Here is a 12,838-nt window from a genome sequence, read left to right on the forward strand (position 1 = left end):
CCTATAACGACATTTTTTTCTCGTATATATAAATTCTTTTGACGTCTTTAAGCATGAAAGAATAAGAGGAAAATATTTCATAGCATAACACACCCAAAGCAGATGAGAAAAATCATTTTTAAGCTATTCCAATGAGATATAGAGTAGTTGAAATGATGCTTCCAGTAACAGATTTTGTGAGAGAAATTTTAACTTTCCATTATTTTTTAAGGATTTATATAGAAAGCTCATGCGCCAACAACAAAATCGATTTATTGTACATTCTTTCTTTCATTTTAAAAATATCTGTAAAGCATTCCAACTCTATACTGTTGTGTATGCTTTTTTTCTTTTCCATCTCTCCCTGCATGTTGTATACACCGCATCAGTATGAATTGATAAAGAGGATGTTGTGGAAGTTAGAATTTGTGGAAGAAAGAAAGATTTTCTCGCATACATAGAGGGTGAGAGATTCGAGAAAATATAATCAAGAAAGAAAAAAAAAATAGGAAAACAACAGAGCTGCTGCCTGTCGGCGAAAAAATAAAATGAATTGAAGTTGAGAGGAAAAAAAAAGTTTTGTTGACGTCAAAATTCCCTCATCTTGATTTTTTGGAATTAATAAAAGTTTTTCTTGTGAAAATAAAGTAAAAAAAATTAAAGAAACGCAATTAAATCTTAGTTAAGCTATAGTAAATGTGAAAAAAGCTAAAAAATATGTTTAGACAATAAATATTCTGTGAAATCAAATAATTTTGATAAATGAAGCATCGAACAACAACAAACCAAAAATGAATTTGAGAGAAATTTTTGCATTAAAATTTACTATAATTTTCTCATCACTTTTGACTATTGGCATTCAACGAATCGAAGCAAATCCGGATGCCAAAAGGCTTTATGATGATTTATTGAGCAATTATAATCGATTGATTCGTCCTGTAAGCAACAATACTGATACAGTTTTAGTAAAGCTGGGTTTACGACTATCACAATTGATTGATCTGGTGAGTGACATTTTGATTTGTTTTTTGATAGATTTTCAATCTTCAATGCTTACATAAAGATCAAAGATATTTCAAAGTCTCTTTTGAAGACGTTATCAAAAGTCTATTAAAATTCTTTGGATGAGACATGATGATTTGTTTTCAATGATGATAAAATATTAAAATAATTTTGACAATTGTGTCGGGAATTGAAAAGAAATTATTACCAAAAAAGCAATCAATAAGTGAAAATTGACAATAAAAATTAACATAAAATCATTGTTTACACAAGCGTTAAATTAAGATGTATCATTCCTTGAAAGATAAACATTATTGGAGGCTTCGTGATAACAACCTCCACAAAATCATCACATGATACACACCATTGAATTAATTTGATTATGTTCAAGATTTGTAAACATAATATTTTGATATTGATATGCTAAGCAAACAATTGCTTGAGTGCATTCATATTTCTTAAATATACTCCAGATTGATTAATTTATTCCTGTTAAAAATAATCTTGAATAAAGGGCAATAATCTAAATCAGTGGTGAGCAACTTTTTATTTTTCATGCCACACCTTAGTGGTAAGTCTCGACCGGAACCGCAAACTGAATTCGGCTCATGGCAATTTTGCCGCACACTAGTGTGATGCGGCACACAGGATGCTGACCATGTAAAATTATTTAAGTAGCTTTGATTTTTCGTTTCGTTTTGAATTTTCGTGTATACAATCTTGTTCTGTATCTAGATATGTAACTAAATCGTTGAATACAAAAATAATTAAAAATGGAAAAACTTTATCCAACTTAATGACCAACAAATTAATAAACATATTTTCAATACATTTTGTTAATCATATTGAAATACATGTAACAAATAAGAGTGAAAATGTTGAAAGATCAACAAGTATGAAATGAAGACCTCTTGAGTAATGAATAAAAATAATGAAAGGAATAAGTTCCATTAAGGCATAAAAAATATCTTAATATAAAAAGAAGTCTCACACTTGAGTCAATAAAGTCATTTACTTCAACAAAATCAGATTAAAAATATCTCATAGTATTAAGGACTATTAAGGACATAAAAGAAATTCAGGGTTTTTGATATATATTTTAAGATTGATGGATTTTTTGTGGCTTTAACTTATGAAAAGAACCTATGCTTATGAATTTTAATAATTTGGAAATTCTATCTATTGTCATCTCATAAATTTCACTTGAACCTATTTTTTGCATATGCACAGCAACAAATATTATCATCTCATGACTCACAAATTCATAGCATATTAAATTAAACATGTCAAAAGTTATTTTGAAAAAGGATACAAAAGGGATATTAAAAAAATTTAGAAAATTTATTAAATGAAATCAAGATTAAAGCATACGAACGAACGAAATGGGAATGAGGGCGGTATGAAGTGCGAGTCTATGTAGAAAACTTTTTAATTAAAATTTCAACTCTTTGCTTAATGAATTGGATCAGGCTCTTTTACAGTCATCGTAATGTTTACATTTGTATATATGTATTTATTCATTTATGTAATATATGATTCATATCATCCGTAAATGATAACAAAATTTAATTGCAATTGTGGCTTTTGATGCTGTTAGTAGTTGGTAGTCAGAAAGCACTTGTGCTGAAAAATAGGGATATATATCTGCAGTACATAACCATGAGTCGATTTGTTATTTTTCTATTAATGGCATAATAATAATTTGAAATTATAACAAAATATTGAATAATTTCAACCACATACAAATTAGGGATACATTGTTAATGAGACAATATTATTTTAATTTATAATCATTCTTTTCTATAGAATTTTAAATATTTTGTTCCATAAAATTGCTTTAGGCGGCATCAACAACAATCTTTATCTTTTTTGCATTTTTCTATGCTGTGTGTCTGTAATATATCATACACAATTCTAAGTTTGGCTGGCTTATTGGAATAGAGCCAAAAATATATATCTGACTGCATGTACTTCAAATATGATTTTGGATATGTACACAGAAAAGTTCATGCACAGCGAGTAGAATAAAAAAACTATGTACATATATTTAAAGCGTAAGCCTTACTCGAATACTACTGCTTTTATACAATACAACACATTCAGTAGAAGCCGCAATGGTGGAAAATGAAAAGCTAAATTTATGGTTGAACTGTTTAAAAATGAACCAGAAAGTGACATAAATCTTAAGCTTTTAATGCATTTACTGTTTTCCAAGTGGCAAAAATTACAATTTCAGATTTTTCTCATCGAAAATTAATGGTTTGAATTGGTAATGAGAGAAATAGAAAATAGATATTACTTTGATAGCTATGAAAAATGCATAAGAGATGCGATTGGAAGCGAAAAGAGAATGAGGAAAAATAAACCACATAGAGAATGAAAAAGTTTCCTCTTTCATGCTTATTAAAAGTTTAACACTTAGAAACGTAAAATATACATAGATATTCAGAAAAAAAAAACATAGTTAAGGATAAAACAGCTTAACTTAATCTGTAGTTATGTAACAAAAAGTTCAATTAAAATTCATATGTCGAAATTTAAATTGGTGAAATAATAAAAAATATTATTTATTTCGAATTCCAGAACTTAAAAGATCAAATTCTTACAACAAACATCTGGTTAGAGCATGAATGGCAAGATCACAAGTTTAAATGGGATCCATTGGAGTATGGCGGTGTTACTGAACTATACGTGCCATCTGAGCATATTTGGTGAGTTAAAGTGTACTACTAATTAAAGTCTACAAACCATAAGTCATGATACTGACATTTATTACAGGCTGCCAGATATTGTGCTTTATAATAAGTAAGTAATTAATTGATATGTTATACCTAAATTGAGCTTATGAGAATGCAATAATCCTTTCCTATTTTATTTAATTATAATTGTGTCCTTTGTACAATCGTAATTGAAAATGTATTTAGGCCTAAAACCAACAAATGCAAAAAAATGCTCCAATTTTCACAAAAACTTTACGTTTGAGAGAGTGTAAACAAACTAATTAAAGATCAATTATTAAGATAAATGAACAGTCCATTTTTCATCAAAGTCATTTTCAAACTTTTTCCTTTCTTTATCCCTCCAAAAAAAAACATCTTATGTCCATGCACCATTTTCTCATTTCCTTTTGTGTTGTTTTTTTCATAAGAATCATTTGAAAGGACAAAATAAAAATAAAAAGTATTAATAATTCTTGTCACACTATACCCGCTTTAACGCGAACATTGATTAATTATGGGTAATCAGAAATATTGTAAAAGGAAAATATTTTGCTTCATTAATTCCTTTGCTAACATCGTGAATGTCTTTTGTGCTTCTGAAACATGATTGCATTGAATCTATGACAAGGGTACCATGAGGACGGTACAAACACTTTTCGTATCTCACGAAATCGAGCATAAAATTTTTTGTTTCTTTCTTCTAAATGGAACCCACGAAATTTTTTTAACGAAAATACAGTCAGTTAAGTTTGTGTTTGCCTAATTTTTTCCCTCTTATAAGATTCATTCATTCATTTAGTTGCCATTCAGTATTTTAATAAAATGTGTTGCTAATTTAGAGTAAATTGTATTTAGGTTTGATATGATGTTTATTCTTGAGCACTTTAAGAACCTTTAGCTACAATAAAAATCTAACAAGAAGTTTCTTTTTCCATTATTAATGATTTCTGCAGAACTACTTAAAAATTATTGTTAACGAAAATATCTTCAAACGAACATACAACCTAACTTCTTAAGATTTAATTGAGTACAATTTTTTTTTTATTTTTGAATTAAAAAAATATAAAAACGTTTTAAGTATTGTGGTCACTGAGGCTACGTGACTTGAGCAGACGAAAGCATAAAAATATCATTCTTTGTAAAAAGAATCACATAAAAAGATTTCTCTTGAAAAAACTTAATGAATTTCTAAGGAAAATGAGGGTAATGGATGAATGGAATTAAAAGAAAATGAAGATTTTCAAAGGAATTGTTTTAATGTGCCTAAAATTACACGATTGTCTCTTTAAAAATTGTTTTGAAATGTTTGCACAGTGAGCAATTTCCATATTTGCTATAATAAATTCTATATAAGCTGTCAACAAACTTTGATCCATTTGATTCTATCATTATTCAATCAAGAATAAATAACTTTTTGTCAAATCATCAAGAAAATTTAATAATCTTATAAACACCAACAACAAAAAGTTCAAGTTTTGGCCCAAAACAATTTAAGTCTAATTATGTGCTGTCATGAAGAAATTGAATAAAATATAAATTTCTTCATTTCCCATTTTAAATTTTCGATTTTCTGCTAGACGTATAATTGAATGAGTTCCTTTTTGAAATGGCAAAAAAAAAAATTTCTCACATACACAGAATAGCAGCACTGAAAACAATTTTTTTGGCATTCGTACATAAAAGTGATGAAAGCAATGTTCTACTTTTGCTTTGAATTTTATCAAATCGAAGGAAAAAATACAAAATAATAAAAAGAGAAAAATCAATTTTCATTTCGATATGAAAAAAGGAAATAAAAATGTACAGAAACAAAAGAATTGCAATCTGTTTCACTTTATTCCTGTTCTTCTTTTCGAAAACAAAAATATGGGAAAATTGAAAAACATAAATTCATCGCGTCTGATTGATTTTCATGGAATAAAGGAGTAAAGAAGGTTGAATATTGAAGCACTTGTTTCACATTGCTCTTTATGATTTATATTCGAAGAAAATATCTATGATTTTTGAACGGGAGACGACATGTGCTTTAAATGCTTGGATTCGGATTTTCGTTTCTCATTTCCATACATTCACCATCGTTATATGTGATTCGAAATACTTAACAGCGTCAGTTATGATATTCATATGGGAATCTTTTGAAATATCGCTAGATTCTTTCATAGCACTATGTGCACTTATTGCTTTTAATGTATACATTTAAGTTATGCACTTCTAAACAATTATCGAAGAAATGTAAATCTCAAGAGTGCACAACTGCTTTCACATATGAATTGAATGCATTTACATTTAAACAATCGATTTTGAATATAATCCCGTTTATTCTAAATCAAGCATGATTCTTTATAAATTGCATATCATAGACTAATGCAGCAAATTAACTCAGAACTGAATAATTAATTTTGATATTAATTTAAAAATTTATTAAATTTACACATTTGATTCCGTTTTAAAGTTGAACATCTTGAAGTTGTTAAAGTCTTTAATAATATTAAATGTTTTTCGAAATTGTTCCAAATTCTCTGCAGATAGCTCATAATCTTTTCTTAACACAAAAGACAAATGAAAATCTAGTATAAAGTTTTATATGTATCGACACATAAAGACTCCTAGAAACTATATTCTAAATGCCAACACGACAATCTAGAGTTTTATTCACACAGCAACAGAGACAGATAGAAGTGTGAGCAATAAAAGCATACAAATATTCAAAATCATAAATATATCCAGAGGGAACTGTTGTGAATATGAATGTATCCATATGCAGTGCACATTTTTCTAGTAAACTTAGATTTTAATATGATTGAGTACAGTAGATAAGCACAAAAAAACGTTATTTACAAAATAAACATGAAGATGAGTTATATTATTGTGAGTAATAATAGGAAATGTAGAAATCTGATGAATAGTAAATTTCATTCGTTAAACCATTCGCTCTCATGTGGACACATGCTTTATTCGCATTAACATTTGATGCCATCTCCTGCTCCTATCTGTACTGTTGTATGTATATGTATATTGCATTTATATGATCTCATATAATGATAAGTAAATATTTTATCACATGATTATATTTCTGACCTACAGCGCGTTATACGAAAAAAAGGGAATGGAAAATCAGAAATTATGTTGTGGACAGATTGTGTGCTTTGTTATAATTCACGTCGAGCCAAAGCCTAACAATGTGAAATCTGAAAGCACAGAAACTTTTACTATACTAAAATAAATATTGTAAAACTTTTTAATTGCATTACGTTTCTCTTTTTATTTCAATTTTCAACATTTTTTTTATTGTTTGCTCACTACCTCACTTTAAGCTTTATATATAGTGATTGTTATAAAAAGTGGTTGGTTAGTTTTTTATTGTGAAAAATTGAAATGTAAATGTTATCTAGTCTGTTCAGAATGAGCTTGAATATATAACAGATATTTCATAAACGAATTTTAAACCTCAATTTCCATTTCTGAAAAAAAAGCCCAATGCGTTCATGATGCATACAAAAAAGCATTTAATACGCCTATCTCACTTACCATAATAAAATTGCCGTAAGGGATGACATATATTGCAATCTCATAAATTTTGTCATTATGCAATTACATTTAATGTTACCGTTGTGTGCTCTTTTTCTCTTTTCTCTCTTATACATTCATGTATATGCACGAACATCAACTTGTATAAATACATTCATGCATAACTATTCAGTGCTGATGGTGAATATGTTGTAACAACTCTAACAAAAGCCATTCTGCATTATTCTGGCAAGGTACCTTGAAATTATTTTGCTATCTATTTTCAAAATTCTTATGTTATCGTATATAAATATTTAGGTTCTATGGAATCCGCCTGCAATTTTCAAATCTTCGTGTGAAATTGATGTACGATATTTCCCGTTTGACCAGCAAACATGCTTCATGAAGGTAGGTGTTTTATACATATATCACTTTACCTGTAGAAGAAATTATAATAATACTCTATGAATTTCATTAGTTTGGATCCTGGACGTATGATGGAAATCAAGTAAGTTGATTCTGTGATCTTAATGTATTCAAGTTTTAATTTAAAAATCCTTTACAGATAGATTTAATGCACAAGAATCAAGTTAATACATCTGTAAATATAGTTAAGATAGGAATTGATTTGCGAGAATTCTATCCATCCGTTGAATGGGATATTCTTGCGGTACCTGCAGAAAGGCACGAAAAATATTACCCATGCTGCAGGTGAGGATTAAATACTTTTAATGTAAATGTAAATATATTTTAATTCCTCTTTCAATTTTCAACTTTAGTGAAGCCTATTTGGTAAGCTCATTGCAATTTAATTATTTTAACAATACAGCCTTCCATAATTACTATTTTCTCTTTGTTTTTCACTTTATTATATTAGGATATATGTAAGTACTAGTAATTATACGTTGATTGCTGTAATGAGATTATAAAGTATTAAAAATTTGCATTCGTTTTATTATTCTATCTATTTACCTCACATACTCTAGTTTTCAACATAACATTACGTCGTAAAACACTTTTCTACACCGTCAATTTAATCATTCCATGTGTCGGAATTTCATACTTGTCAGTTCTTGTATTTTATTTGCCAGCTGATTCTGGTGAAAAAGTTGCATTATGTATTAGCATTTTACTATCGCAAACGATGTTCTTCTTGCTTATATCAGAAATTATACCTTCAACGTCTCTCGCACTGCCACTGTTAGGAAAATATCTCCTATTCACCATGATATTAGTTGGTCTAAGTGTCGTTGTCACAATCGGTATACTAAATATACATTACCGCAAACCCTCAACACATAAAATGGCTCCGTGGGTAAGAAGCTTTTTCATAAAGACACTCCCTCGTCTTTTGTTGATGAGGGTGCCAAAAGATTTGCTTAAGGAGTTGGCAGCTAACAAAATTAATTATGGCATTAAGGGTGCCAGCAAGAATGCAAGCAAAAAATCGAAATTCAATGCAGCATTGAATGCACAATTCCAAAGCAATTCGGGATGTAGTTCACCCGATTCGATAAGAGCTATGCAAGGACGTCCAGGCTGCAACGGACTACACTCTACAATGGCTACAAATAGGTAATGTTGATTTGGCAAATATCAGAAATTTATTCTCTACTTGCTAATTTTTCTTCTCAAATATTTGTCTATCATTCAAACATCAGATTCAGTGGATTAGTTGGATCGTTGGGTGTCGGATTAAGTGGTGGAGGTAATAACAAGAAAAGACAAATATCCAACTTTTGTATATGTAAAAATTTATTTTAATTTTCTGCTCTTATCATTTCTCGCCTGTCTTCCCACACTTTTTTGCTTCTCTCTTCATTTTCTACAAATGCCCACCCGTTGATATTTAATATACTCATTTCAACAAATCCTATCAAGGATATAATGGACTACCATCGTTAATATCATCAGGATTAGATGACTCATTGAGTGATGTTGGTGCCAAAAGAAAATATCCATTTGAATTAGAAAAAGCTATTCATAATGTCATGTTCATTCAACATCACATGCAACGTCAGGATGAGTTTAATGCCGTAAGTGTTATGCAAGAAGAAAAAAAATTTAAATGCAAATTGCCATTTTTTCTCTTTTATTTTATCTTCTTTGTTCCCTGCTGTGAAGGTCTTTTATTATTATTGTTATTATATTGCGGTATTTAATGTCATTACCGTAAATTTATTTGCATGTATCTCTTTTCTTCATCAGTTGTACAGAAAGAACTGATTTATCGTGAAATTTTCTTATTTTCGCTATTTCCTTTCCAAAATACTTTAAATTAAATTCCATAATTTAAAATCTAATTATCAAATTATCTCTGCATACATCATTATTGTCCCAACTTTATATACAACAGTACACTTTGATGGTGAACCTAAACCATGCATACGGTTCATGATATTTCCAAATAATTTCGGCGGCACATATTTTAGACAACACTGTCAGTGATGAAATGATTTTTACGAGTCTTCCCTATTTCTCTAATGATTGCAGTCATGCAATGTACAGTGCATTACTATCAAAATTTTTAAACCAATGCAATTCTACAACTGCATCATTGTGTAGACAATTTTCTTCAAAAACCGCATTGTAAATAGGTGCTATTTTATGGCACACGATATTCATTCATTTCACATGACACAAAAAACATTAGCAGAGACTGAAACGTCTAACAAGAACAAACAGTAAAATGAAATGGAAATAATAAAAAATACGTAAATTCTGCTGCTGATTCTATTTGTTTTCCATTCTTTCTATTGTTATGTGAAAATGAAACTCAATTGTGTTAAAACACACACTTAAATTGAGCATAAAGCAAGTACAATAAATTTCCATTTTTTTCTTTATTCTTCACAATTTTTTTGTTTTTAAAGAAAATCAAATATAGTCAAATATTTATTTGTTAAACAAGAGTTAAACCTAAAATTCATGCTGAAATCTTTATTTCTTTTTATCACATTTATTGATGACTTAACGTATTAAAAATAACAAAAAATATTAACAATGAAAATGTTGGAAACATCATCATCATCTAAACGAACAGGAAGACGCAGATTGGGGCTTTGTGGCTTTAGTATTGGACCGTTTATTTTTATGGCTCTTTACTATGGCATCACTATTTGGCACATTTGCAATTCTCTGTGAGGCACCAGCATTGTAAGTATTTTCTATTTTTATCTGTCTAAACAAATCTACATCCTTTCATTTAACACTCTGCATTCATTTATTTTCTCTCATTTTCATTCTTCCGCAAAACAGATACGACGATACTAAACCAATTGACATTGAATACTCTATTATCGCGCAAAAGATATTCAATTTAACAGTCAAGGATCATTAAAGTATGGTTTTGTTCATCGTTATTACTGTACTAGTATATCGTCATTAAGTCACAAGTTAGTCAATCTTGTGCTCAATTTTATGCTGGTTGTGTCTGTCATACATTTTCGAGCATCACATTGCCACAACATTCATTTTGTTGTTAATTCTTGGAAGAAAATATCTTCTTCTTCTTTTTTAAATTATATAAAAACAATCGTTAACATTAAATTTGATGTTTATTACAAAACGTAAACGAATAACGGAGATTTCTCCCCATTTTTTCATAACAAAAGTATTAAAAAGAAAATGAAACACAATAAAACTATTTTACTTTTAAATGCAATTGTAAAACATAAACATAAATAAAGAAAGTAAATGAAAATTTAACTCATTGTACAATTGTACGGAGGAGTAATAAAGAATATGGAACGAAAAAAAAACTTGCTGAAGAAAACTTTTAATGAACTTTTTCTCACGCTACAACTATTTTAAGGGTGTTACGAAAAGTTTTACTCTTTCGGTGAATTTTCTACATCAAAATTTGCTGGATGTTCGAATTCGCTGACGAATATATAATGAGTGACTCGCAGTGACTCTATGTCGGAGAGGTTTCATTCTTCAGCATTTAATTAATAATTATACATAGACTCAATAAACATGGGCATCTCCTTTTTCTGAATTATATTCACTAAAGAGTCGGGTCATAATTTCCCTTTGCAGGCTATTAGTAGTAATGTCATCAAAGAAGTGATTTGGATTCTACTGAAGGTCTAAGTGCACCTATGAATCTTAAGGTCTGTACATCTTTCCAGTATACTAAGAATATTCAAAAAGATTTTGCCAAAAACGCGCTAATGTCACTGTTTTGAACTTTCTCACTTTAATCAACACTTCTTCAACTTCAAGCATTTTTTGTTCCATTTTGTTCAAACATTTTTTATGCATTCACATTCATATGCGAATATTTACAATGCACATTATATACATGAACAATGTGTATTGAAGTAACAACAAACGAAAAGAAAGAGTACAAGTGAGAAAGTTTTAGCAGGTTAGTATGAGGGTAAAAAGTTTCCATTTGTTATTTTTTGTGCATGTGTATGTTGCAGAAAAGCTTCTATCACATAAATTTACTTTCCAGTTTTTTGTAATTGCTTTAATATTTTCGTTAGCAAAAACTCTTGTCATTTGAATTTATGTCACTTACATAAAACATTATGGCAGCAGGATGTATTTTTGGAAAGAAAGTCAATAACTTATTTTTTTAATTGAAAGTTAATCAAAAGTTCATTATTTTAAGAAGGAATCAGTTTACATTGACTTGAAAATTTAGTATGCAACTGTACCTTATCTAATTGTGTCTTTATAGATATACAATAGCTATGACCAACTTTTTTTTGAGTCAAGGCACTTTTTGAATCTAAAAAAGTTCGCAAAAGTTGGAACTAGAATAGATGGAATAATTTTTAAAAAATTCAATTTGCTAGATCATTTACGACCAACTTTTTCTTGGCATTAATATAATTAAAATATTAAATTTCAGTTTTTTATGCAACTTTATGAAACTCCTTTACATAGAATAATTTTCAAAAGAGTAATGATGAGCAAATTTTATCATTCATAAATTAGGTTTCAAGCTCTTTCAAAGGTAAAGGATTCACAAAAAAACATTTTTCAAATCAAAATTTCAAACTATATAAACTTGTAAGCCCTTCAAATATTACCTTATTCTGTGAAGCGATTCAAACAAAAAACTAGCAAAATAATTTTATATATTTCATTCCTTCACATCTACTTATTCATTCATGCCATTATAAAAGCTTTTCCTCATGCCAAAATCCCTATCACGTATTTATCACCTTCACAAAAAAATACAATTTAACAACCACTGGTCTCTCCTAACATTGATGTGTGTGAAAGGATGAGAGATTTTTGATTATTCAAAATGAGAAAAAATATTTTATGTGTTCTTTTTTCTCTTTTAAGCATATTGAATTATTATATTCAATTTATTTTTCATCAAAAAAAGGCACTGAAAGTTTTTTGGTTTTTCAAACAAAACTATCCATATGTTTTTTTTTTATTGTGGATCAGAAGAGAACTTTTTTCCTCAGTAAAAAGTTTATTTAGCTTATTATGTTCAATTTATTATTCATTTAAGGCTGTGAGTAGTTTTAATGGCCAAACGCATGTGCTCTTGTTATTTAAAACGAATACAGTTTTTTCAGGTTCTGACTATTTCATCTTATAAAATATATAATGGAGGCATTGTGATTAATAATCTATTGAATCACACCCTTTAGATCTAT

General features: G+C 28.9%; 1 protein-coding gene across 1 annotated transcript; it reads left to right on the top strand.

Moving 5' to 3' along the window:
* Positions 1-367: 367 nt before the first annotated feature.
* nAChRalpha2 (nicotinic acetylcholine receptor alpha2) lies at positions 368-10,958 on the top strand. Its single transcript, XM_070647884.1, has 14 exons — positions 368-983; positions 3,565-3,692; positions 3,760-3,786; positions 7,402-7,462; positions 7,527-7,616; positions 7,687-7,716; positions 7,774-7,919; positions 7,988-8,000; positions 8,086-8,092; positions 8,195-8,783; positions 8,870-8,916; positions 9,090-9,244; positions 10,252-10,364; positions 10,467-10,958. Exons 1-14 carry the CDS (start codon positions 771-773, stop codon positions 10,546-10,548), a joined length of 1,701 nt encoding a protein of 566 aa, XP_070503985.1. The 5' UTR covers positions 368-770; the 3' UTR covers positions 10,549-10,958.
* Positions 10,959-12,838: the final 1,880 nt, after the last annotated feature.

Source organism: Chironomus tepperi, unplaced genomic scaffold, assembly GCF_022539635.2.
Source record: "Chironomus tepperi strain 1889 unplaced genomic scaffold, CSIRO-AGI_Ctep_v1 contig_376, whole genome shotgun sequence".
In the NCBI taxonomy this organism is placed as follows: Eukaryota; Metazoa; Arthropoda; class Insecta; order Diptera; family Chironomidae; genus Chironomus; species Chironomus tepperi.

Coding starts and splice junctions, on each gene's coding strand:
- nAChRalpha2 (XM_070647884.1), top strand. CDS start 771: ATGAATTTGAGAGAAATTTTTGCATTAAAATTTACTATAATTTTCTCA. Junction 7,463..7,526: donor TTCTGCATTATTCTGGCAAG/GTACCTTGAAAT, acceptor ATAAATATTTAG/GTTCTATGGAATCCGCCTGC. Junction 7,717..7,773: donor GGACGTATGATGGAAATCAA/GTAAGTTGATTC, acceptor AATCCTTTACAG/ATAGATTTAATGCACAAGAA.